This window comes from Chelmon rostratus, chromosome 20 (assembly GCF_017976325.1).
Source record: "Chelmon rostratus isolate fCheRos1 chromosome 20, fCheRos1.pri, whole genome shotgun sequence".
NCBI lineage: Eukaryota > Metazoa > Chordata > Actinopteri > Chaetodontiformes > Chaetodontidae > Chelmon > Chelmon rostratus.
In genome coordinates this window covers 22,129,158-22,154,717 of record NC_055677.1, presented here as the reverse complement: position 1 = coordinate 22,154,717, position 25,560 = coordinate 22,129,158, and the positions used below count along the sequence as shown (strand labels likewise).

The window sequence follows — 25,560 nt, the reverse complement described above, 5'->3', positions numbered from 1 at the left end:
CACAGACTCTGTCTTTGCAGCACACTGAGTTTTGTGTTTGAGTACTTCATAAACTTTAACAACAGGATCACAGATACAAGTTGATTTAATTTATTTATGTAAACATAAAATGTGCTGCCATGCTTTGCCTCTGGTTCAATGAGGTACCTAAAAATAGATATCTCATTGTATATTGTTAAACAAAATGTATTCACTTTTTACACAATTCTACGTAGCTTTACGTGTTGTAGGGCTAAGTAGAAACGCAAAGAGAAAAAAATTACACCAGCAGTGTAAAAATATAAGTAGATCAGCAGCGCAATGTGGATGTGAGTGTGCACTGCCTCAGTAGTCAGTGAAGGACTTTGCAAACCTGAACCTGACATACTCAGAAAAGGGAACGCAGCCAGCAGGACAGTTGACTGCTGATTGGTACAAATCAAAGAGTAACTCCAGTGTTGCTGGGTTTAGACATTGATCAAATCATTATTTTATCATCGCAAAGTTGTCTAACAACAGTTATAATGCACTGTCGAGTATATTTCTGTTGAAAATGAGCACACAAAGTTTAGAGGATAACAGTGCTACACAGTCCCAGACCTTTCCACACTAAGAAAAAACTTTATTTATTAAAAAAACATGAGGCCAGAGCATTCAGAGGAATGCAATACAATCACTTGTTTGTTTGTGAAATCAGTGCTGTGTGCAGCAAAATGTGGAAATACCGGATAATGTTCTTGTACATTAGATCTCACCTCTTCTGAAGAACACTCTTCACGTCCTTATCGGCCAAAGAGTCTCAGGATCAGCCACCAAAACAGCAAAAACTCAGTAGCTAGAAGCGACTGGAGCCACAATTCAATACTCTTCTTTCTTTTTTATACACAACTTTGCTCTACTTAATTTTTTAAGAATGGGCAAATTGATAATGATTGCTTGAGCCTTAATAATTTCTTCCAATGCTTCACTTTGTCAACATTGAAGATGTTGTGTTTCCATAGCGCAGAGCTAACACCATGTCAGCCTAACTTAGCATAAAACATCCAGCTGAAAGGTTATCACAGCCTCGTTTCACTCCAGCTACCCACACGCAGTCTCTTCACTGACGCTGGAAGCAGCCTAGCTTCACACATCCGAGGTGACACTGAACAAAGTGAGCAAACAGCTGGAGGGACACTGCTGCGGTCAGACAGCCGGCCTGACAAGCTTCAAAGTCCTAACTTCAACACAGAAGAAGAGACAACACCTCGCTACCTTCTCTCTCCTCTCTGCACTTCCGCCCACCATACGTCACGAGTCGGTCACGTGACAGACCGAACCGGCTAACGGCTCTTAAAAAAATAAAATAAAATCTTTATTTGAGATCAGCGTCAAGATTCTGCAGAATGTGATACATATCAAATGAACACCAACGACATGTTACTGTGCCACAAAGTAAAGCAGAAGTGGCCGAATCAGAATATCACAAGTGAAATCTGTCCTCAGTCAGATGACACTAAAGAACAGGGCTGATCTTGAGGATAAAAGTTGATACTGCAAAATCACACTCCAGGTAGTGTGTGCCACTAGGAAATGGGTATTGCCAATTATGAATAACCTTGAACATCAGCTCTTGTTTCATAATCATCAGATTCAGGTGTTTTCTTTGTGTCAGACTCATCCAGATGAGTGTTGTCTGCACCATAGACATATAAACGTAGGCGCCTCATCAAGTGGGTTGACCCGTTGCTGCGTCAGCGTGTCCGCCATATTGGATGAGGCAGATGTGCCTCGTATTCTAATGCAAGGAAATAGACCGAACTTTATAAAGTGCCTTTCTACAAAGCTATTTAAGTTACCCATTTACAATCACTAATATATTTGGGAGACAAATATGCATGAAAAACAACATATGTAACTTTTAATGTGACGATTATAAATGTTTACTCCTAATATGTTTCGGACATAGATAAGCACCATCCAACAGATGTATTTTTCTAATGATTTTATGAGATTTACTGCTACCAATGGTAACATGGTAGCAATGGTAACACTGTTATTGTGATAATAAATATTGAAATATTTATATTAAACATCTGTGTTTATGATAACCAGATCCTGAAATGTAAATGTGACAGCTGGGTTTTCTGAATAAAGAGCATGAATGTTTACATTTAACTGATTTTCATGAATCATTTTGCTATTCAGTGATTGATGAACATATATATATGTGTGAGTGTGTGTGTGTGTGTGTGTGTGTGTGTGTGTGGACCGTTCGCTTTTGCCACATCCAATATGGCGGCGACGTCAGCCTATGATTCAGTGCTCGATGCGGCGTCTACGTGGTATGGTCTATGGTCTGCACAGTCAAACGGAGACTGCTGGCCTACTACTAGGCTAAAAATATACAAGTGTGCTTTGGGTAAGTAAGGGACTGTCTCAAAAGTTCATGCTCATGGTGATAAATCTTTAAAGATCTTCCTGTTTTTATATTTCTTTCTTCAAATATAAACAGCTGCTGGGTCAAACACTCTTGCCTGCATGAGTCCCATGTGATGGAGTTTAGAAGCTACTGCAGGAACAACCATGCACTGCAAATCCGCCAAAGACTAATAAACACTGGTGCCTGGTACTTGACCCCGGCTGCTCTGTCAGGTCACTTAGACCTCTACAGTCAATGTGGGGCCGAGGGCCTCCAGCCTCTGCTGCAGACATGTCAGAGTGGATGAGGGGTGGACAGAGTGTAGAGTCGGCCACTGGACTTGGACACTGAGGAGATGTTATTTGTCTCTTTCATTCATGGAGAACACTTGTGATGTCCAGGAACTCAGATGAGACAGAGTCACTAGCAGTGACAGACAGGGCAGATCTGAAACACACAACGTGACACTGACGACACTGGCCCCTGAACGCCGGTCAGTACTTGGATTGTGCACAGTATAAGCCAGGGATACTCCAACATGATAGGCAGGTGAAGTGGATTTATCAGAGCGGATGGGTACCCGACACGTCCAGCTGGAAAGGGACTATGACCAGAGTCAACTCCCCTATGTCAGGCTCTAACAAACCACTACGTACTGTGTGGACGTCCTCATGTCCGTCCTCTGTCGATCCACTAGAGACTCTACACAGCGTGCAAACACGAGAGGAAGGACACAAAAAGCCTAGACCATCCTGTTACCCCCATGCTGGCAGGGTGGCAGCAGTTTTAGTTTTGGTTGGTTTAGTTTCATCGATGCAGCACACAGCTCAGGGTTTTGGATGCATCTTGCACCTTTTTTTATTTCTTCGCGATGCCTGTGTGAAACTACACAAAGTCATAAGGGTGTTAGTTGATGTTATTATCAGAAATCCTCCATTAATAAAAACTTCTTCCTGGTACTTGATCTGCCATTTCTCTTTTTTAGAGAGGGAGACAAGAGGAACTGAGATGAGACAAGAGGAGGTGATGTTAGACTTTGTAGTCTGTGTTAATATCATCTGATGTCTGAAAAGGTTGCACAAACAGACAACAACTCATTTCACAAACAGTGTTCTCGCAGATATTTTTTTTTTTTTTTTGTCTTCATGGAGGATTAAAACTAAAATTAATCCAGCTTGAGTCATGTGTGTACAGCTGGGCTGTTTTTAGGTGCCTTTTCAGAGTCTGTTTCTTTGCTAGCATGCATGAGCAGTGAAAAGTAATCCCATCACATGACTCATGTTTTTTAAATAAGACCTCTGATGGAAACCTGATAGAACCATAAAATTCCCTCTCTGATCCAGCAAAATGAGCTTTACCTGCACCTCTGCTGGTTCACTGCACAGACGCATGTTTTCGTACATGAAATTCAGCAGGAGTAGATCATCCAGCTGTCCTGTGCTCTTAAAATGCCTGGATGTCTCCAGTATTTGACCTGACAGTCACAAGTGCTGAGAGTTCAGCTGTGAGAAGCAGCTCTGCATGAAGGTGGAGACTCTGACAACTGTCAGCCAATTTAAAACCTCCATCCTTTGTGATGATTGAGTTGCTGATGGTGATCTACATGCAGATCTACATCATAAATCTGCTTCAGTCACAGCAGCTGGGTTTAGGACCACAACACAACATAGCAACAGTTGTATTAAGTTGTGTTGTGACAGATCTCCTGCAGAAGAACCAGCTGTTTGTTGGATGATGAATGAGTCACTATATACCTACTGTTCATACATGGAGTTCATATGTTAATACTTTTTAAACACATCACTGTTAAGATTAATGTAATCTGTACTGTGAATGAAGATAAGAGATGCAGGCTTGCCGAGAGGCCTGTGGTAAAATTGTCGTTGAGAATAAATAAGCCATTTGTACCCTGATGATGCAACAGAAGATGACTTCCTCACTCACAGGGTGTGAGGAGGAAGGATGAAGACTGCCGTATTTATGCAGCTTGAACCAACAAGCCTGTTTGCTTTTATATCAAAGCGGTTCAGCGGGGAAAGTTCGAAGTCCACAAACTGACGGATTGTAAAACTAATTACGACTAAAAGGCTCGTTTGGTGAGGTCAGATGTCGCTGCTTTTTAACTTCTAACCCAGAGAGGGTTTCATTTTGCTACTTTTCACGAACTCCACTGAAAAAGACATGATTAGCAGAAATGAGCTTGAAAGAAGTGAGAAGCTGCTTCAGCAGCATTTTCTTTGAACTATGATAGAAATTCACGTTGGAGCATTTTTACATTCAAACTGGTTTCAGTGCAGCTGTGCAGATGCTACTCATCACTACTTATCACACAGCAACATCTGGTTGTGCACGACGAGCTCCTGGTCTGACTGTGTGAGCCTGAGGTTGCTTTAAGAGAACTTAAAGAGGATTTGTTTTAAAGATGCTTATTTGATTCAAATCCAGGTGATGCGCCTCGCTGCAGTCCAGCCTGTGAATATGATGACAGCCAACATGTTACTGAGTGTCTTCTTTGTTTCAGGTGAGCTGTTTCTTCACTCACGTCTATCTGGAGACATCAATCATCAACAGTTTGGGCTTAATTTAGAAACAAAGCAGAGAGAGCAGTGCATAGAGTCACTCTCTCCAGCTGCTCATGTCCTCACTGCAGAGTAAAATGTTTGATTTAGAGATTGTACAAAGGACAAATGACCCAACATGTTGCTGCTGAATTGTGTATCACAGACTTTCCCCTCGTTTTGTTAATCAATAGATTGATTCTACAGGTGTTTTGGCTCCTTGTCCTCATGAGTCACACCTCTTCATCACTGCACCACAGACGATGGAAGCACTGAGTGGATCCTGTTTGCACATCCCCTGTACTATTAGACCTGGACCAGGACAAGAGTTTAACAGCAGAAGAGAAACCTTTGGAATTTGGGTTAAAAGTGACGTCATATTTGTCCCAAATCCAAACAATGTGATTTACAACAGTAGCGGGACAGTTAACACGTATCCAATGAGGATTACTGGAAACCTGAGTGAGAGAAACTGCGCCACTCTGTTTTCCAGCTTAAAGACAAGTTACACAGACAAATACTTCTTCAGAGTTGAGAGCGAACACTTCCGGGCAACAGCTGTTTGTGATCCTCTTCAAATAACAGTTCAAGGTAAGAGAGTTTTCTTCCTTTCAGACAGTTTATAATCTTGTTGCTCAGACTAAAAAGAGAAATCAGCTGCAGTTTTGGCCTAAACAGCATACTTTTTTATTTCTTCACTTTTCCATGAATTTAAAGTTCGACTGATCTCAGTCTGTTGTTACAGTTTGATATTAAAAAGGTCAAATTTTAGAACACTGAAAAGCAGAACAAACAGTTATGTCATGTCTCGTCGTGTTTGTTGAGGTTTTGTTCACTGGCGTCGTGTTGTGTCTAACACTTCCTGTTTTATTGTGAAAGATAACTCGCCTCTCGTTTCAGGTCCCTGACTTCCTGGTGTGTTTCCCGCCTGTCTGATTGTCTCCACCTGTTGCTTGTTACCTTGTGTATTTATTGTCTGCGTTTTCCCCTGTCCTGTCAGAATGTCTTGTATGACCCATGGTTCACGTCAGTCTTGTCTTTGTCACCTTGCCTTGTACTTTGCCTTGCTGACTAAAAGTCATTTTTGTGTTGAGTTACATTTTGAGAACTATCCTTAGCGCTTTTCGTCATTTTGATCACAGTACACCTTCTGTTGGCTTTTTGTAAACTGAGAGATTTTTGTTATTAAAACCGGCTTTGAGCCTTTTTGTTTTTATAAAAGTGAGAGTTATTGCTTTTGAGTCCAGCCACCTTGTGCCTGAGCGCTCTGATAAGTTATTTATACTTCATGCAGTTTCAGTACAGAAGTGTTTGGCTTCTGTGTCAGCTTTGGCTTTGAAAAAGCTAAAGGGTTTAGTAATTTGTCATTTATATTAAATTTTTAAACTGTGTGTTTGATCTGAAACCACAGATTCTCCTGCGAGCCCCAGAATTGAGATCTCAGGTGATCTGAAGGAGCAGCAGTTGGTCACTATAACCTGCTCGGCTTCCACTCCCTGTCCTCACTCCCCTCCTAAACTCACCTGGAATCTGCAACAAGACTCTTTCAGCAAAATAGAAGAGAACAAAAATGGAACCTTTATAACTAAAATCCAGGAGAGCATCACTCTGTCAGACCAACATGATGGATTCAACATCACCTGTTCTGCTGCGTATCCTGTGAATGAAGGCACAGATGTCAAGACAGCAGAGGAGAGACAGACTCTCAGTGTTTCATGTAAGACAACCACAGTTTGTTCAAGAGAAATAAAGGCTCTTATTCAGGCTCCGATGTTACTCTCATATCTCACATCTCTGCCACGTTTTCCTCAGATGCTCCTAAACACACCTCAGTGTCCGTCAGTCTGTCAGGTAGCTGGGTGAACCTGACCTGCTCCAGCAGAGCCAAGCCTCCCGTCAGCAGCTTCATCTGGTTCAAGATCAGCAAAGACGGAGCCGTGAATGTATCTGAAGGACAGTTTTACAGCTTGAAAGTGACAGATGGAGGAGTTTATTACTGCGTGGCCATAAATGATGTTGGTCAACAAAAATCATCCGAGATTCAAATGACTGCTGGAGGTCAGTACCATTACTTTACTGAATCCTCCAATGTGGATCAGATCTGCTCTCACTCGTGTTTCTTTTTGTTTGTATCTCACTGCTATGAAATAAACTTGAACTTCAAGACAAAAGTGTGAAAGTTTGCGTTTGAGTAGAATAGAAGGAATTAAAGTTCAGGATGTTTTAGAGCTGTAACACTTTCCATTAAGGAGACAGTGACTGTGCTGTCCTGTTACAGGATCTGGGCTTGTTGTCTACACAACAGTGAAGATCCTGGGAATCGTAATGCTCTGCAGTACAATCGTCATCTTTGAGTGGTGAGAGAAAGACTTTTGAAATGTTTAAAGTTCACGTTTAATAGTTATTGATGTCAATTCAGTCCATCTCCTGTTCTTTCAGGTGGTTTAGCTCAAGATGCCGCAACAGACCAGTGAAGGTAGGCCACTAGATGCGACATTATTATTTCAACAGTGACCTGTCTTCAGTTCATGAGGGAGAGCTAATCTCACTTTATATGAGGACTCAGTTTATGGAGACAAGCTGAAGGTGCAGCTGGCCTTTCTCTTTCAGCTGCATTGACACTAACACCCTCCCTCTGTGTGCCGTTTCATTTCCACAGGACGCAGCTGAAGCAGAGATCCAAGCTTCATGAAGGAGAAGAAGACGTTGCGTTCACCATAAATGGAACATTTCTCGATTTATCATTGCTCTCTTCTTAAACATGAAATTACTTTGCAACAACACAAATATAATAAACTGCAGCTTCAGCGTTAGTTTGTGAAAGCTTGAGCTCATTTATGGCATTTTTATGTTCACTGTTTCTCTTCGCCTCAATGACATTTTATGAATGTAAAAATTTGATATCACATGCATGTGGCCTCATAATCAGCAGTGAATCATTGACGGTGACAACAGGCCTTTGTCTGAAGAAATAACTTGTGTTCATCCACAACCACAGTGCTTCTCTTTTAATCATCATTTTTGTGCAGCAACAAAATGGCAAAACTTCCTCTTCTCAGTTGATGCACATTGATGAACATGAGTTATAATTTCGGTGAGGCCTCTCGTAGCATCTTGCACCAGGTCACATGTAAATATGCTGCACAATATGAAAAATATGGTTGACCGAGGAGTAAATATTGTACATTTGTAAACAGTTTGTTCGTCGTGGATGCAGCACACAGCTCAGTGTTTTGGGTGTATCTTGCACCTTTCTTTATCTCTCTGAGCCTGTGTGCCTGACACTGTGAAACTGAATGAAGCCATGAGGAACTCACTGCACCAAAGATGACAAAAGGAGGCAAGACTGCATGCACTGTGAACCTCCTCCTGAAGTAAATCTGCAGTCATTCAATGTTAATATCAGAATTCCTGTATTGTTCAAAAGTTCGTCTCTGTGCCTCATTGATTAAAGTTATTAACTATCATTCTCCTTGTCTGTCATTTGACTTTCAGAGACAGGAAAGAGGAGCTAAGCCTCAACTAAGACGGCTTCAGCCACAGTGACACATGTCTGAGCTTCAGTTTCCAGTACTGAAGCTGACAGCGTTTTATCTCGGGACCAGCGCTCACATGAATTACTGTCAGCTTTCTCTCTGCGGGAGTCAAGTAGTGTTTCAAGTGATACCATCTGAAGTGATGAATTTGTGCAAGTTAGCAGCATGAATTAATTTCAAACAGACGAGCAAAGAGATCAGCTCGTCAAGCAGCTTTAGCATTTTTTTTTTTTATTTCAACCTGAGGTTAAAAGACATGAATAAATGATGGTAATGATCTTCAAACAGAAGTGCAAGAAATGGCCAACATCATGTTTATATCTTCTGCTTTGACTTCTTCCAAACCTTGATTTCTGGTTACATAATCTGTCATGACATAATCTACGAGAATCTTTTTTCACAGCTGCGGAGGAGTTACAGGGATCTGTCTGTCCTGTGACACGGTTTTTATCCCAATTATTGTGAATGACTATTTAGAAACACTTTGCACATTAAGAATCAGACCCAAGGCTCCCAGCCCACCCAAACTCTGCCAAGCACATTCGGGTCCATGGCTTGGTCGAGCAGACAGTCCACCTGCTTCTCCACCGACAAGCCTGCGGCCGGAAGCTTCGCCCGAATGTTGTGCTCCTTCGTCCCCGAGGCCACGGACTGCATCCCAGAGAAGGCGGCGTCTTTCTCAAAGCCCAGCTTCAGCTCCTCACTGATAAAATAAAACATCCAATCGCACAGGAGTAAAACTCAGGGTTCAAATGATGTGTGTTCAGATAACGGGAGAGACAATGGCGACACAACAATATGCTGCAGGTTGTTATCAGGCTGTCATATGTGACAGAATACTTTAATTGTTTCCACCCCAAGTGTATGTCAACTACTTCAATTTGTTTATTGCTATCATTATTTCAGTATCAGGGCTTTCCAAAGAATGTAACACTGTGCAACCGTCTAATACCTTAAAATTTAAGGTATTAGGTATCAATTATATCATTTAAGCCTTAAATGATATAATTTAAGCCTTAAATTATATCATTTAAGGCTTAAATGATATAATTGAAGCAATATTTCCATCACAATGGATGTATACAGTATCTGATCTTTAATTACACTCCTTCAGTGTGGTCTCACATTAATTGAACCCTATTGATCGGTCTGCCACATTATGATTTGATGGTGTACCTGGTTATAACAGCCGGATTTGCTCCTTCCAGTTTCCTTCTGGCAAAGTTCACCTTCTGTAAGGGATACCAGTTGATTTCTTTGGTGTTTACATCCTCCGTCCACGTGCCTCCTTTCTTCAGTTGTCTCATCTCAAAGTTCTGTGTCATTGAAACACAAACTGCTGTTTATTTACTGTTCACTGTACGAAGAAAAGCAGCAAGGTAAAAACAGCAAAGTACAATTCAATTAATTCAACCTGGCTGAAAAATACAAAGATTAGACAAAAATGATACAAATAGTAAAGGCTAGAAGTGAAAGCCGCTATCGCATATTACAAAAACTCTAAAGAGAAAAGATTAGATTCACACAACACACGTTCCACTTATCAACACACTTTCCATCCATCCATCCATCCATCCCTCCATCCCTCCATTCCTCCATCCATCCTCTGATGTTTATGCGGGGTCGGTCGTGGTGGCAGCAAGCTCCAGCTCCTCCTGGAACCCGAGGTGTTCCCAAGACAGATCAGATCTATAATCTCAGTAGCGTGTTCTGGGTCTACCCCGTGTGGTCTCTTAGCAGTCGGACGTGCCTGGAAAACCTCCCAGGAGGATCCTGATCAGATGCCTGAACCACCTCAATAGGCTCCTTTCGACACAAAGGAGAGCAGCTCTACTTCAAGCTCCAGGTGTTTGAGCACCTCGCTCCACCTCTAAGGCTGAGTGCAGCACCCTGCAGAGGAAACTCATTTCTGCTGTTCGGGTGTGTGATCTCCGTCACTACACATAGCTCCAATCATAGTAGCGGTAGGAATGTAGAACTGACTGGCAAACGGAAGGTCTTTATCCACACAGTTCAGACATTCAGTGTTCGTGTAGCAGGAGTGATGGTTACCTTCCAGTCCAGCGAGGGCTCCTTGACAAACACATCCATGGTGTTCAGCAAGAGGTCTGGCTCGGCCCTGTAGGCTCGGAGAGAGTGGACCATGACGTTCTGGATCAAACCCGACTCCTTCAAGGGCTGCATTAGATTCACAAACTGTTGGGTGAGCCGGAAAGGCATGAGCTCAGGCACAGGGAGGAACTGCGAGGGCAAATGAGATTGCACAGAGAGGACGTTATTTCTACAAGTCACAGTTGTGTCTTTTCCAAGAAGGTGCAGTTCACATTTCTACAGGTGGACACACATACACATCTGAGACCAGTTGCCTCTCTTATCTTAAAAGAGACGAGTGTGACTAACCTGTGTGGCTGAACCGAATGCATGACCAAAGTCAATGCCAATCATGCCTCCCGTTTCCATGTTGATCATGAAGTTGGAGAGATGGCGGTCTCCAATACCTAGAATCCAGTGGCTCACACACAGCAAGGCATGAGAGCTGATGAAGTGGGAGCGCAAGGAAAGAAAGGCCTCAGGACTGTTGCACATCTTCAGAAAGGCTCTCCTGGAAATTGGGGAAAAAAAAGAAAGAAAATGGTTTAGTCCAGGTGTTACCCTTCATGAGCAGTTTTATTACGCAGATAAAAGAGACTCGGCTTACTTCAGGAGATCACTGGGCACATGCTGCAACACTTTCAAAAAGTTGCTGACGGTCTCGGCACGTTTGGCTTTCCTGCCAAAAAACCAAAAACATGCTGTAGCTCAAGGCTGGTTTCTATTACAATCAACAAACCAGCTGACACAGTCGTCATAATTATTAGCCGTATGCAGCGTTTTCAGGAACAAAAAGGCAACATTCAGGAAACGTACTTGTAAACCTGAGCATACAGAGCTACACCACACACGGTTGAATTCGGAGCAAAGGTAGAGAGCCATTTATTGTAGACTTGAGCAGACCTTGAAGAGAAAGAGAAACACTTTAACACTACATGAATGACCTTCAAATATGAACATCAGCACTTGCGAACGATGGAGAACATCCTGATCACTGCCAGCTCATCGCACATCTTTTTAAAGAAGTTACTTTAACATGAGAGAATAAGAACAATTTCTACGGCACTACTGAGGTATTCCTGAGTACTGAGTTCAATTCAAGTACAGCATTTTAGTTTTTCTTTGATAAAATAATTTCCCTTTGTAGTGAAACGTTGTAATCAAGGGGCATAACAAAGCTTTTAATAGCTCTGAAGATGACATTTCAACGCCATCCCTCAACTGGATGATGAGGGATGATGATGATGATGATGATCCAAGTAATCAGAGTGAAATGGAAATACTGTACCCTGCTGTCCTCTGCTGCTCCTCCTCAGTCATTGTGCTGTACAGGAACTCTTTCAGAGTACAGGTGTTCTCCATCCATTCAATTAGACCAATTCTGTAAAGGCAGCAGAAGTGATACATCAAGTTTCTGAACAGGGAAACTGGTCTGTGTTTTACTGCCTACTTGCTGGATGGAGTTATCAAAGAAAATAGAAATACATTTGATGTCGTACTGTTTTAACCCATACCCATGTAATCAGTACATGCACGAAGTTTAATGGATGCACACAACGATGGATGGAAAAACAGACAACCCCAGTACCGTGTGCTTATGGGAACGACTTGATAGGTGCACAGCTGCAAGCCTCTGTGTGTGCAGGCGGCATCATGACTCAGCAAAATGTTCATGACGGCAAAAAGCTGCTCAATGCGCTGGTCCTGGCGGAGGTCCTCCCCACCCTTCACCAGAAAGGGGTGGTCACGCTCATCATCCCCGCGAATGATCAGACGTTTGGGCCGACGGATGGAGGACATCACCTTTACCTGTGGGGCATCGATTCACATGAATGCATCGATCACTGGGGTTTCAAACGTACGCGGGGTGCCGTTAGACAACCCAGTAATTGTTTAATGGTAAACCACGATTAAAGCGTACCCTTTCGTCGAAGCCTGTTATTTTTGCATGATACTCAGGCAAAGGTTTAGATCTGCCATCATACTGTCCTACAACGAGAGGAGGGAAAACATCTTCAGTGAACACACTTCAGCACAATAATCCTTTATTTTCACATCGGTGTGAAAATGCCATGTCAGACGAACTCAAGTAACCCTTCATTGAAATCACCATTTATTGTTGCAACTATTCTTTATCTTACTTTTAGCTCTTTCGACTGTCTATTCTACTATTTCTACAATTTATCCATCACTAACCATCACACAAGTGCCCACTCTACAGCTATATATAGGGTATACACAGCAATGACTACAAATAACTACTAACCACGTAAAACAGATGAGTTCACTCAGTTCACTAATATACTAATGCACTTTAATAATAATTACATGGCCTGTGAAACATATGTCAAAACCAGCAATGCACAGTATTTTGTGTTCAGCTGTACTGACCTGGGATTTCCAGCTCATTGTTGAGCGCGTCTGCTTTAAATCCACTCAGCCAGGGCGAGTACTCCTTCAGGTTCCCCGGTTCCTTCTGAAATCCACGCATGGATGCTGCCAGATCCTCCACCTGACGCACAAAGCTTTTCTCTTTTCTCTTCTCGAACAGCTTGCTGCCTTTCGGTCCCAGCAGCTTCTCCAAGTCTTTGGCAAATTTCTATTACGCAGAAAAAAGAAAATGGCTGCAGTGAACAGCGTGATGACTGGATTTTGTGAGTAAGAGCTGCACCTGGACTGTGCAGCGCTCTATATGCTTGTTGGCTTTTCAGTCTTCATCAGACTGCAATAACTCAAAGATCCTTTAAGCCGTCAGAAATGTAACTGCATGCATCAATAAATAATATTGTTACGTTTTACAAAAAGAATGAAAGGCACTTTTTGGTGGAGCATACATGTTTTTGCTGTACAAAAGATCAAATAGATGAAAGCTAATTACAAACCTGGATAAATTTCTTGCGAAACATTCCGTGACCGGCTGCGTTACGATCCCCGAGTGAAGAGAACATCTCTTCATACATGTCGCCCATCCGCTTCTTGTCAAAACTTGCTTTTTCCAGTTCATTTTTCACACCATCCCACCAATCCTGTGCAGGACAAATGACAAAAAACGATGACGGGACAAAAACCAGGAGGGGGCAGCTTCATTCACTCATGCTTGAACTTGCACTTATTACCTTAAAAATCATATCAGGGTTTGTAAGCTGCTGCAGTGCATCCACGAAGTTCTTCACAGCTCCTCCCTTATCCAGCATGCTCCTGAGCCTGTTGCCACACACAAGGTCTCAGCAAAGCAATTCATCTGGAACTGTTCTTTCTTCCCCAGAAAAAAACCAAACAGTTTACCTGTTGACAAATTCCTGCTGCTGGTGTCCTGTGGCCGAGTCCTCGAACTGGTAACTCTCACTGCTGATCATCAGAGCGTAAACCAGTGCCTGAGGGTAGCACTCTGCTAACTGCCCGATGCAGTGCTGCACCGCCACAGCTTCTGGCTTGTCCAATAGAGCCACCATTTGACTGATCCAGCCAATCAGCATCCAGCAGGGAACTGACATAATCTACACATGGAAAGACAGCACCGTCACCGTTTACAACTGAAGTGCAAACATTGTAGGATATTGCATCCAATCAAAACACAGGCTCACTACAGTACTGATCTAGTGTTTCACTTCCAAACCTTGAGAATGATAGTTGTTCATCATTTTACATTGTCGTCTAATTAATGCAACAGTCTGCCTGCAGCTGCAGGTGTAACTGTTAGTTGGTCACCAGAGAACACTCTCAGACTGGGGTTTTTTCCACATTCCCTGTCTACAATGAGCTTTCTAAATTCAATTCAATTCATTTTATTTATGTAGCAACAAATCACAACACAAGTTGTCTACAGACACTTTCCATATAGAGCAGGTCAGGACCAACGGGATAGACTCTGTTAGTGTGGGTTTAACATCCACCTCATCCCTGCTCTGAACACACAAACCTCTTTCGTCATGAGGTCAAGTGTCTCAGAGGGGTACGACTCAATGATCTGCAGCAGACGTGGGAACTTGAGGCGAGCTTCCTCTGAGTTCATCTTCAGTGCTTTCATCAAGCTCTCCACTACATGAACAGGCAGTGCCAACAAGTCCGGAAACTGGCTTTCTGTAACAAAGCACAAAAACGGAGGAAATTACTGGTTGATGGAGGAAGCACAACTCCCCAGTTCTTTAAGATACCCACGCAAGAGCACACACAGTATACCACTGTTTCATGTAAGAGGTGTTTGATTCAGAACTGTAGCAGAGGTCTGTTGTTGAAATAAGAATCTCCAGAATGACTGACAGGTTCTTACTCACCAGTATCACTCTGCTCCTCCTCTCGCAGCCGTTTATCACAGAAGTTGGCCAAAGCCATGTATGTCTCAATGATGCTGCTGCTTTCCACACAGTCCTGAGTGTAAGACTGAAGCTCTTCATTGGCCTTTCTGGTAGCGTCACACAGCAACTTCAGTGCTTGTAACTGCAGCCCCACCTCCACTTGCTGCAGGGTTAATCGTTTGTAGTGAATAACTGCATTAAACTCTTCATTCACAGGCTCTCTGTATGTGTTTAGGGTTGCTCAGCAGAAAACAGTCGTCTGTGATCAATGTAATGCAGTCTCTTCTAATTCAGATACATGAATTACAGCAGTAGCTCCTGCGATTTGCAGCACTATACTTCTGTTTGCACTGCCCATAAGTAATTCAAAGAAGGCAACAAACAGCACCTGGTCTTGTCAGACTGTACACTGTATGTTTTAAATATGTTTGCAAATAATTCAGAAATAGAAACAAGAGTACCTTTGGATTTTCATTTGGCCAAGCAGCTCCGGAAAGCTTTGCAACCCTCTCTGCTTTCTCAGCTTCAATACTTCCCAGGACTGAGGGGCTTCTGCTCACAGCTGTGGCCAGGATGTGGAAAGATGTACCCTGGAGTATCTTTTGGTACCTGAATACTTTAGCTGTGGCACTCTGACATTCAGCCTGAAGGTCCTCTGCACAGAGAAAAGAGCTGACATCTATTTCTTCATTTGTTCTGTTTGTGCCATGAGCTGACAGCATCATGACAAAACCCTCAGTGACTAACATTGTGGTTTAGCATGCTGGCGATGGATTGGTCACAAACATCTCTCATTGGGTTCGAACAAAATTTGGTGAAATGATCTCACCACAGTTATTTTAAAATTACACCAACTTGCCACAGAGACTCAAAACAGGGGGCCAGTTATTAATGGGAGTGCAAGTTTTGATCAACTAATATTCAAAATATGTGTGGTTGTTGAACTTGATGCAAATACAACTATAATTAACCTACCTAACCTAAACTACCTGTAGCTACTGTATACAAGCCTCAGTCAAAGATGTCTTATTGAGTTACCTAATGGCACAAATCCTCCTTGTGATGGCCTTTCAGACTTTGAAATGTTGATATTAGTTAGTTAAAAGGTGTGATTTGTGCCAAAAGGTTTTTGACCAGGCGCTATGGAGTAATGTTGTTGTTAGCGAGTCCTTGGTTTGTTGCCATTGTACATGTGCACAAGGATGCACGTGCACATGCTCTAAAGAACTCACATGAACTCATCTGTTCAATGGTTGGTGGCTGTGGCTGTCAAACATAGTAAAGCACCAATAAACTCAGTGAAGAAGAAGAATGCTAGCAAGCAGACACAACTGCAAAGAATGCAGGCTGAAGCGTGAAAACAAAACTTTTGTTTGTTACAAGAAAGACTTGAAGGTGCAATGTGAAGTTAGCACAAAATCTGGTAAGTCAGTCAACACTGTCCATCAGTCTCAGTTGTCTTATCCCCAAGATAATGTCGGGGAGTCCTTTTCCCTGCTTACCCAGGAAGGGAATCGTCTTCAGCATGGCACTGATTTGATCCACAGGACCCAGGGCCTGGCTGCGTTTATGGTTGTAGCGGCTAAAACTGTGGACCCACCGCAGGAACCAGCCTTTGTTAGTTTTGGCTTCTCTGTGAAGTTCCTTCAGCAGCTTGGTGGCCACAGGAAAGTTATTCTGGAAACAACATTTGTTGGTGAGTTTGTGGTACAAAAGTGACAGCACAATAAAAGTTACTTTAGCAGATGTTTCTTCACCTGCTCCCGTGCGCTATCAGCCATCTGCAGCTTCATGTTGAACTTGCAGTCGTTTATTAATGTGTCAATGTCACCTCCTGGGTCATCTGAACCGTCCACCTCCATACTGTCACTGGGAGCGTGGCCTCTCAGCTTTTCCCTGATCTTGTCCAAGAAGAAACATCTGAAATGTACAGATCAAATTTGACACCGTGTCACAATTTCTCTGATGATTTGTTAGCAAAAACATTAAAAATGTACATTTCTTTTCTTACCGAGACGTAATGATATCATCCCATAAGTTCACTGGATCCATTCTAGCATCAGGATACCGCTCAGTCCACAGCCTGATGAGCCGCTTGAGGGAGCTCACGGACACTAATGAATGAGTGGGACCAAAATTTTTTATTCAAGTATTTAAAAAAAAAAAGAGGAAAAGGGAAATTGTTCTGCATTTCTTACAAAAAAAACAGGGAATAAAGCTTTAAGCAAAGAGAAGAAAGCGTGAGTGTTGGAGACGATATCTCTGCTCACCCTCTCCTTTAATGAACACCAGGAAGTCCTGGATTTCAGTCAGGGCCTGCACTGACTGCAGGGTGGTCAGTCGACTTTGAGTCAACAGTGTGTCCACACTGGAGTAATTCTACAGGAGGCAAAGACATTGAGTGCACAATGAACGAATGAATGATTTGTCTCTTTCTAAAGCTCTGAGGTGAAAGACAGAGAGGGCATGTAACAGCAGACCTCCATAAAGAGCTGCATGGCATAGTTGGTGTAGTATTTTGCGCGGTCATAGTCCTCCTGCAGGATGTAGAGCAAGCTGAGTTCTTGGCTGTAATGGCTCTCCAGCAGCTTTTTGCGCTCCTCCACTCTCATGGCTTTGTCGATGAAGGTGAGAAGAGTTTGGTCCATCTGACCCAGCTGCAGCTGCTTCAGCATGCTGCGAATCATGTGCTGCAGGTACATTTCCTAGCACAAACACAAAATACTTACAAACTGACATTATTTTAATATATACAACATATGCTGTGCACTTAGGATAGTGCCTAAAGATGATTCGATTCCAGAGCTTCTATTTCGGTATGATAAGCTACAAAATGATTTTCTTTTGTTTTTTAATTTAATTTTAAACTATCATCACAATATTTCATTTATTCCTGAGATGACTGAAGAGTCTAGGAGGGCTGAGATTATGTAATGTAGGGTTTCATTTCAAGCTATCAAATCACTCGAAGCCATTGGTTGGAAGGCAGCTCTCCCTGGCACGTGGCTGAGACTTCCTAGACTGTGAAAGTTCAGATCTATTACCTGGTTGAGCGGCTCCAACCACATCCTCTCGAGGTTGGGTGGGGAGGTCTCATCTATGTACACAGTGGAGCAGTACTGAAGAGACTTCCACTCAGTCAGATGACTATAAGCCTCCATAGCTGCTGTTTCCCAGAAGTCCTTCTCAGAGTCACTGGGCTCACCATCACTCCAATGCTCGGTGTTCAGAGCCTGCCAGTATGAAAACGAGAATGCACTTTTGACACTATAGTGCTACACACAGAGAGCAACCAGGTGAAACTGTACCCTCCACTGACCTGCTACTAAGCACTATACTAGACTTATTGTATTGGGAAAAGCAGTACCTCGTTGTAAAGCTTCACAGCCTCTGCAAAGTCAGTGTTGGCTTCAGCTTGAAGCGCAGCACAGGTGATCGGCTTGGTCCCGACTTTACCGCCAAAGATGCCACGCACGACATCATAGTCCTCCAGAGATCTGTAAAGCCTGGAGAACATAGGAAACAAAGAGCACACAAAGTGCTAAAGCAGTTACGATCATGCAAAGGTGACTGATGTGTGTGTAATGTAGCTCCTGACAGTTACAATCTTACAAAATGTGTAGGGACAGACATAAGGTGCAGGAATGTGTGAATTCATATGTGTCCATTGGAAAAGCAGACAAATACATCACACAAACCCTTAAATGTTGCAGTCCTTACACTGAGCTACCAGCCAGCACTGACAGAACCAGTATCAAAGGTCAACAACATTGTAATACCTTGCGAGATGGATCCATTTATTGGTGTCTGGGGGGATTTCTTTGAGTCCTCGTGAGCGTTTGGCTGGAGGTTGATCCTGGCCACCACCATGCAACAAGCCCTCTTCCAGCAGCAGGATGCCGGACGGCTGCTGGAGACTCACCAGGCAAGTGGAGCTGATGGATGCAGGATCGATCTGCTGCAGCTCCTTATTCTGGTAGCACATGTCCTAACAACACAACCAGTAGTGTGTTCATTTTAAGTGTGTTAAGTGAGAGTGTTTACTTTTATTAATTTTTCTCACTGGCCACAAATACAGGATCACTTTGGATGTAAATGTAGTCAGTATAGATAATATAGGCACTACTTTCATTTGGACACTCAATGAACGCCTATAATTTTACAGATTCAAGACTTTGTCAGCAGAGTGAAAATACTGACACAGTTTGTGACGGTCGTACCTGCACACATGCTATGAATGGAGGGAAACACAGGGTACTCTTGCTCAAGAATGTGTTCATATTGCACCGCAGCTCCTCTTTAATGCTCCTGCTCTCCCCTCTTGATTTGTGTTTGTCCATTTCTTGGAGGATTCCAGCGAACAGGGAGCTGAACAGCTGTTTGGCCAAATTCGGATCTCTCTAAAGGAATATACAAAGAAAAAAAATCTGTGATCAAAGCTGTTATTTAGTTATTTGTTATTTGGACATATGTTTTGTTTGTATTCATTCATGTCTGGTATATTTAGAGCCTGACTACTCAGTGGGAAGAACACAGAGAGCCCTGGCAGTCTTACCTGGGCTAGTGCTTGAAGGGGGGTGATGAGGCTGCTGTAGGAGATCTGGATGTCTGGGAAGTCTCCCACTCTGTAGTTACGATACAGAGTCACCTGGGCCTCTTTTCGCAGCCTTTGATCAGCTTTTTCTTCCTGTGAGACCCCAAACAGAACCACTGATGGTTAGAGACACTGGCAGTTTGGAGAAGTGACAGTAAGCACTGGACTACACTGCGACCAATCGTACTTAACTTTTATGTACTGCCACCCAGCATTTCCAAAAATAATTACTGGAGGGATAAATACAGATCAACGTCTTGTGTTGTCTTAAACGTTTGATACCTTTTTCTGTCTTTGGTGTTGGATCTCTTTTTGTGCAAATGTCAAGCTGACTTTCTCCTGATCCTTCAGAAATCTGCGTCTCAGTCTCAGGATGTTATTACGTTGCTCGTTTTGTGCTGTTGACATTTGAACACAAAAGATACTCACATTAACAGAACATCTAACAGTTATGAATGATGGCTTCAAAGGTCTGACGCAAATAATCATCCTGCACAAGAAGTTTCAATACTCAAGTCTTCTCAAATCATCCCTACAAGAACATTTAAACACAGGTTCTTGGTCTGTTGGTCATCGTGTTTTTTAAAATTTTAGTTCAAAACTGTTAACTGTTAAGTTAAAACTGCACACATGACAAGTCAGATTCATCAGTTTGGAAACATTAACCCTAAAACAATTGGATGCCAAATACAGGCAGATTGATAGGAAGCTTCACATTCAGCACCCTCTGTGCTGTAATCTTGTAACCTGTTACAATTTGATAGCTGCACAAACATGCAACAAAACATATCGGAAAGTGTATTTAGAAAGAGGGTTTTCTTCAGAAATGCATATAGTCTTTTATGGTGAATCTCCTTATTCAGATAGTGAACTGGTTATAACCTTGTAAAAACTGCAGAAAAACCCAAAATATCTCTCTTGGAACATACTTAAGAGTCATCAGACATTATTTGAAGGATGGAAAGTGTCGCATGCTTAGACAGGTGGGGGTTTCTTCTCAGAGACTGACCTCTGGTGTGACTGTCCACCTCATCGGTTGATGCAGTCAGACGCCTCAGGCCAAAGCCTTCTCCCACTGGTCTCCTCGCTGTAGTTCGCCTCTCAGTTTTCTTATCAAACACCAGCAATGAAGACAGAGACTCAGAGCCAAGCGTGTACTCTGCTAGTGTATCCACACTGCTGCCCGTCAGCCAGTTGTATGCTGTACGTCGACCTGGAAAGAAAAAACAAAAATTCCATTTAAAGATGAACATACCTGTGTTAACCTGCAAATTCATCTATATTTAGTAGTGCTTAATAGCAGGTTATTGAATTTCAGTGGTACCTGCTGTTTGGGTTTGGGAGAACTCTAATGACATCTGAGTGGCTCGGAGCTTCCCCTTCATGGATCCAGACTGGGATGCTGCTAAACTCTCTGGGCCCTGAGAGCTTTGCGTTTCAACAAACATGGGAGTCATCACGGTGCTCCTGAAGCGCCAGTTGGAATCAATCACATAGTCCTAGAGAGTGAAGGCAAATGTCATCAATACACCCGGCTTGTCAGCAGTTTACAAAGAGAAATCTCAAACAACTCAAATAACTGGCTGAGAAAAGACAAATGCTGCAGATTTCAAGTCACCTGGAAGGTACACTCTGACAGTGGATACTCAAACATGTTTCGTTTGAAGTCAGGACTCTGGCTGGTCATTTCCAGCAGCAGATTGGTAGCCAAGCTCAAGAAACACCTTTCTATTTGACAGGAGTACAGAGAACGAAGCACCGTCAACATTCGTTCCAGGGTGGCAGTGGGGAGGCGCTTCTCCTGACTCCAGAAGTTACGAACATAGAGCCTGAAAACACAACAGACAGGGATGGGCTTTTTTCTTCAATTAAAACAATGAATTTATATAGAAAATAAAGACAGAATATGAAATAAAGCAAAAAGTAAAGACAGGACACAAGTAGTGGGTACTGACTGAAGGCCTTGGTTTTCCTCAGACAGTCCCTGAAGTAGTGTTTCTTTAGCTGCATTCAAAACCTCTACTGAGGTGTTGTCTTCCATGCTCTCTTCATCACTGGAAGAATTTAAAAAACAAAGTATCGTTAAATTTAACATCAGAGAAGTAGCAATGGAGTGCAAGCAACAGGAAACCTGCAAACACATGAGCATAATGCAGTTCAGTGACCATAAAAAGCAACAGACTAATAATGGGGAATTGTAAACACATTTTGCGGGACAGTTTGCACCATGTCCTAGTCTACCTATATGGGATGTGTTTGGTCCCACATTGGTTGATCGTTTACATTTTGCAACCACTAATTGGTCAAATCTGAAAAAGTTACTGAAGACGGTGACATAGTTTGTGGTAACTAGTTTAACAAGACACAAAAGTGGGAAATGAGGATTTGCATGAGAATGGAAGCCAAAAAGGTTCACAGTGCCTGTAGTTGTCCTGGATCCACATGAGGATGTCATACATCCTCTCTCTGCACACTGGTGAAGGATGGGAGACAAAAGCAGTGACAGCCCCCAGGAGCTCCTGAAGCTGAACTGGGGTCAGGTGGGCAATAATCTTGTGGATGATGTCCAGACAAACTCTCTGCCTGGCTTCATCCCTGGAGGCACAGAAGAATGATGTGAAGCATAAATAAATGTTCACGTGTTACACATTTGCACTTGTTATCTATTAGCTTATACTGGAAGCTAAAGGAGGAAGGCCCTGAATGTCAAATCTCTTCTGATTTCCTGTAGTTGAAGTGGACATACTGTTTTGTGTGACACAGATTTTTTAAAAAGGATTGAAAGTTGCTTGTAAGAGCTCTACATACCTGTAAAGTTGGATCTTTTCGGTGATGGTTACATTTATTCAGGGTGCTTTCAGTTCTATATATTAATGTCTCAAACTTTCTGTAGATCTCTCTGATGGATATGAACCAAAAACAAGCCAGAAAGATAATAAGCATGCAGGTCATGGAGGAGATAATGGGTAGGACGTACCTGTGGCCCATCGTCTGAATGAAGCCTGTGGTCTTCAGCTGCAGGAAGATGTCTGGGATGACATCAGCTCGGCTCAGCACGCACTCCAAACAATGAGTCTTCAAGATGCCGTGCAACTTCGGCAGGAGGAAGAACACATAGTTGACAAACCTGATAAAAGTTGCAGTTACAATAAAACTTGGTTAATTTTCAAACCTTGGTCTGAATTGGCAATTTACAGACAGTGTTGATTAATGGAATGATTTATATTTCAGGGAAACAGATTCAACAAAGCAGCAGTACAAACTTACCGATCCATGAATGGAGGAAAGTGCTTTGACACTTTGTTCAAGCAAATGATGAACTTGTCGTCCATGTTGTTTTTCTTCAGATTTGTTATCTTGCTTGCAGCATGACTGACAAGTTCTTGATGATGCTAAGAACAGAAAAATGAGACAAATCTGACTTTCATGTAATAAATGTAACATTTTTAAAAAGGAAAAACAAAATTATGGTGGCGTTTGAGGAAGGTTTCATCATCAGAATCATCAGCATTAACTTAAAAAACAGATTTTCTTCTCCCTGTGTTGCAATCTTTTCTTTCTATTCAGGTGCTTTGAGCGCTCCTCAGACACCAACATAAATGAAGAATAACTGTAAGTCAACCAAACTGGGAAAGTCTCATACATCATCCATTTCAGTCATATTCTTCAGGATGAGGCCGATAATTTCAGCAGCAGCTGCGTAGACGTCTTTATATCTTACATAGGACACGTTGTTGGTGAGAGACTGGATGTACCTGAAAAAACACAACACATTCAAATGTTTACAGCTGCCTTGAAAGATGGCATGTGTGAACTCCAACACATGGGAAAAACAAACAAACAAACAAAAAAGATGACTGTTAGAATATACTGCTCTTAACTTGCATCTTAAAAATTCATAATAAAATGATGGTTTTCAAACAGTGAAGCTGTCGGGGGATTCAGTGCACAGTATGCTGCCATTTAGCTACACTGTAAATATTACCTCTCATATTCAATTCCACATGAGGCATCGTAAGCAGGGAGGTTGTTGGCCAGGATGATTCCCAGCAGCTGAAGTCCAACAGAGTTGTCTTTACTGTTTGGGTTGGTGCCACAAAAGCGCTCGTATATCAAACTGCAAGGGCAAAAAAAGAGACCGATTCAACTCCATTTCATGAAAAACACAGAATTTATGCTTGTATACTATCAGACCTGTCATCATCTTCTAACGCACCCCTTGTTGGTGAGGGATGGACAGGGATTAGCTAATTAAAAACACACAGTATTCACCGTTCACTAGCTGCTTATTAGCATGCATATTAGTTGCACATTGGCTCTTCATTCATCACAATAAAGGACTTATTACGACCTTATTCTTGGGGTTAGGGTTATTAAGGGGTAGGGTTACGTTATTAAGGTCATAATTCATGTGCAACAACTTTCTGACTATCAATAAGATGAACTTAGGAGGTTATTGAGGGAAATCTTTTTGTTTTAGTTAATTGCCTTGTAATTGCACAATGTGGTCATGCAGAATAAGGCATTAATAGGTGGTTTATAATGACTAATAAAGACTCAATATGCTACTATTATATACATGCTAATAAGAATCTAGTCTATGGTTAATATGCGCACCTTAACATAAAGTGTTGCCAAAGGGTTTTCTTACACCTCTTACAATCAAGGTGTTGTAACCCCCGGTGAAGCTTTGACAAGTGGGGGTCAGGAACCCCAGAGTGGGAACCAGCACTGGGTGGCACCAGCTATACTTAAGTTCAAATGTAGTCTAGTTTGAACATAGTTTGTAACTTTGGACAGAGTTCACGCCCTACTAACGTTTTATGGGTTGCTTCAAAGCATAGCTCCAATTCCAACTACTTGCACAGGTCATTTTCTCCTGTTTCTTTCATGCAGCTACACTGATTGTGTCAACTGCACATCAATTGTTCAGTGAGTGTGTGCAAGTAGTACCTGTAAGGCACATGCAGACAGTCTTTCCAGCACTCTACCAGAGTGCGAATGATCTCCAGGTTGTGGCGGAAAACTGCCCTCTTAGAGTGGAAGCTGTGCTTCATCAGGAACTCTAGCAGCCGGTTGGCGAGCACTTCATCTCTGGGGTTTCCCTAAGAAAAATTCTGTTACTAATGGTTCTTCTTTTTTGTCTTTAGATAACATCTATATCCTAAAATTTGCTTTAATTCCCTTCGAAATACACAGCCTCTAACAAAAATGTATTAATGATTTATATTTGCTGTCTTTAAAATGCAAGTATGAGCAACCTTGGGGCTGGCCAGGTTTGTCCAAGACAGAACTGTGACCACAATATCCACCACCATAAAATGGATCCCCTCTCCTCCGTTGTTTTCAGAGACGACAACCTGCAGGAGCGGCCCCAAGAAGTGTTTGGCATATGGTCGAAAAACCTGGAAAAATTGACAACAAAGTCCAAATCCACAAACAAACAGTGACCATTAGAGGAGCAGAGAATGAGGTGTCACATACAGCATCATATTTCGTTTATTCACAACGACAGTAATAATATAAAATACATTTGTATCGAGCGACACTTACCTCCTCTGTGTTGATCATCAGCTTTGAGATGAAGAGTCGAATATTCAGAGGTGTGGCTGGATTTGCTAGTTTTCCATGTAAAAATTTCATCCATGGAGGAAGCTCACTCGGCAAGTTTCCCTGTTTGATTAAAAAAAGAAGAGAGGACTTTGTTTGACAAAAGCTCCAATATAAAACTTGTTCATGATGATGTGTGTGAGAAATGACAGTTCTGTTCAAACTCTTCTTTAGTGCCACTGACCTGTTCAGTTTTGGGAGTTATGTTGTTCCTTTTCATGTGTCCAATAAGACCAGTCATGGTTGCCATGCATTCATGCTGATTTAACTCATCCATTTCCAAATCAACCACTGTGTCCTGGGAGGGATTTGTCTCCTCTGTCTCCTAGATGTACAAACATTCCAAAAACTCTCCTCATCACCAGCAAAAACAGGTTATAATGTGTCTGTTTTTAAACTGCATATCACCTGCCACAGTGCTAATTATACATGCATTTAGTTACCCCCAAGGATTTTACCCTTGGCCAGTGGAAAAGCTTCTGAAACAAACTGACCA

The 25,560-nt window shown here is 42.3% G+C and overlaps 2 protein-coding genes across 7 annotated transcripts in view; one reads left to right on the top strand and one right to left on the bottom strand.

The window, feature by feature from the left end:
• Nucleotides 1-4,373: 4,373 nt before the first annotated feature.
• LOC121623700 (myelin-associated glycoprotein-like) lies at nucleotides 4,374-8,373 on the top strand. Of its 5 annotated transcripts, none has more exons than XM_041961090.1 (8): nucleotides 4,374-4,476; nucleotides 4,826-4,901; nucleotides 5,146-5,529; nucleotides 6,350-6,655; nucleotides 6,751-6,996; nucleotides 7,217-7,295; nucleotides 7,378-7,414; nucleotides 7,598-8,373. In XM_041961090.1, exons 2-8 carry the CDS (start codon nucleotides 4,829-4,831, stop codon nucleotides 7,628-7,630), a joined length of 1,158 nt encoding a protein of 385 aa, XP_041817024.1. In that variant the 5' UTR covers nucleotides 4,374-4,476; nucleotides 4,826-4,828; the 3' UTR covers nucleotides 7,631-8,373. The 5 variants fall into 5 exon arrangements, with proteins under 5 accessions (XP_041817024.1, XP_041817026.1, XP_041817029.1 ...); XM_041961092.1 differs by having other exon boundaries at nucleotides 4,399-4,481; XM_041961095.1 differs by having other exon boundaries at nucleotides 4,421-4,481; nucleotides 5,199-5,529.
• Nucleotides 8,374-8,675: 302 nt separating this feature from the next.
• The window catches only part of prkdc (protein kinase, DNA-activated, catalytic subunit), a 35,085-nt gene continuing 18,200 nt past the window's right edge, over nucleotides 8,676-25,560 (bottom strand). For both annotated transcript variants that reach the window (XM_041961088.1, XM_041961089.1), the window contains 40 exons: nucleotides 25,249-25,389; nucleotides 25,008-25,127; nucleotides 24,716-24,859; nucleotides 24,408-24,559; nucleotides 23,440-23,571; nucleotides 23,098-23,209; nucleotides 22,722-22,846; nucleotides 22,432-22,581; nucleotides 21,876-22,049; nucleotides 21,410-21,508; nucleotides 21,073-21,283; nucleotides 20,779-20,953; nucleotides 20,464-20,667; nucleotides 19,737-19,852; nucleotides 19,416-19,547; nucleotides 19,081-19,260; nucleotides 18,640-18,848; nucleotides 18,228-18,366; nucleotides 17,905-18,093; nucleotides 17,341-17,565; nucleotides 17,131-17,239; nucleotides 16,872-16,974; nucleotides 16,618-16,780; nucleotides 16,363-16,537; nucleotides 15,322-15,515; nucleotides 14,840-15,023; nucleotides 14,485-14,645; nucleotides 13,851-14,062; nucleotides 13,682-13,769; nucleotides 13,448-13,591; nucleotides 12,957-13,164; nucleotides 12,487-12,554; nucleotides 12,154-12,374; nucleotides 11,854-11,946; nucleotides 11,382-11,468; nucleotides 11,173-11,244; nucleotides 10,875-11,076; nucleotides 10,527-10,715; nucleotides 9,651-9,790; nucleotides 8,676-9,177 (listed from right to left, as the gene is read on the bottom strand). In XM_041961088.1, coding sequence (XP_041817022.1) covers nucleotides 8,973-9,177; nucleotides 9,651-9,790; nucleotides 10,527-10,715; nucleotides 10,875-11,076; nucleotides 11,173-11,244; nucleotides 11,382-11,468; nucleotides 11,854-11,946; nucleotides 12,154-12,374; nucleotides 12,487-12,554; nucleotides 12,957-13,164; nucleotides 13,448-13,591; nucleotides 13,682-13,769; nucleotides 13,851-14,062; nucleotides 14,485-14,645; nucleotides 14,840-15,023; nucleotides 15,322-15,515; nucleotides 16,363-16,537; nucleotides 16,618-16,780; nucleotides 16,872-16,974; nucleotides 17,131-17,239; nucleotides 17,341-17,565; nucleotides 17,905-18,093; nucleotides 18,228-18,366; nucleotides 18,640-18,848; nucleotides 19,081-19,260; nucleotides 19,416-19,547; nucleotides 19,737-19,852; nucleotides 20,464-20,667; nucleotides 20,779-20,953; nucleotides 21,073-21,283; nucleotides 21,410-21,508; nucleotides 21,876-22,049; nucleotides 22,432-22,581; nucleotides 22,722-22,846; nucleotides 23,098-23,209; nucleotides 23,440-23,571; nucleotides 24,408-24,559; nucleotides 24,716-24,859; nucleotides 25,008-25,127; nucleotides 25,249-25,389 — 6,147 coding nt within the window. In that variant the 3' untranslated portion in view covers nucleotides 8,676-8,972. The remainder of the gene's footprint in view (nucleotides 9,178-9,650; nucleotides 9,791-10,526; nucleotides 10,716-10,874; nucleotides 11,077-11,172; nucleotides 11,245-11,381; nucleotides 11,469-11,853; nucleotides 11,947-12,153; nucleotides 12,375-12,486; nucleotides 12,555-12,956; nucleotides 13,165-13,447; nucleotides 13,592-13,681; nucleotides 13,770-13,850; nucleotides 14,063-14,484; nucleotides 14,646-14,839; nucleotides 15,024-15,321; nucleotides 15,516-16,362; nucleotides 16,538-16,617; nucleotides 16,781-16,871; nucleotides 16,975-17,130; nucleotides 17,240-17,340; nucleotides 17,566-17,904; nucleotides 18,094-18,227; nucleotides 18,367-18,639; nucleotides 18,849-19,080; nucleotides 19,261-19,415; nucleotides 19,548-19,736; nucleotides 19,853-20,463; nucleotides 20,668-20,778; nucleotides 20,954-21,072; nucleotides 21,284-21,409; nucleotides 21,509-21,875; nucleotides 22,050-22,431; nucleotides 22,582-22,721; nucleotides 22,847-23,097; nucleotides 23,210-23,439; nucleotides 23,572-24,407; nucleotides 24,560-24,715; nucleotides 24,860-25,007; nucleotides 25,128-25,248; nucleotides 25,390-25,560) is intronic.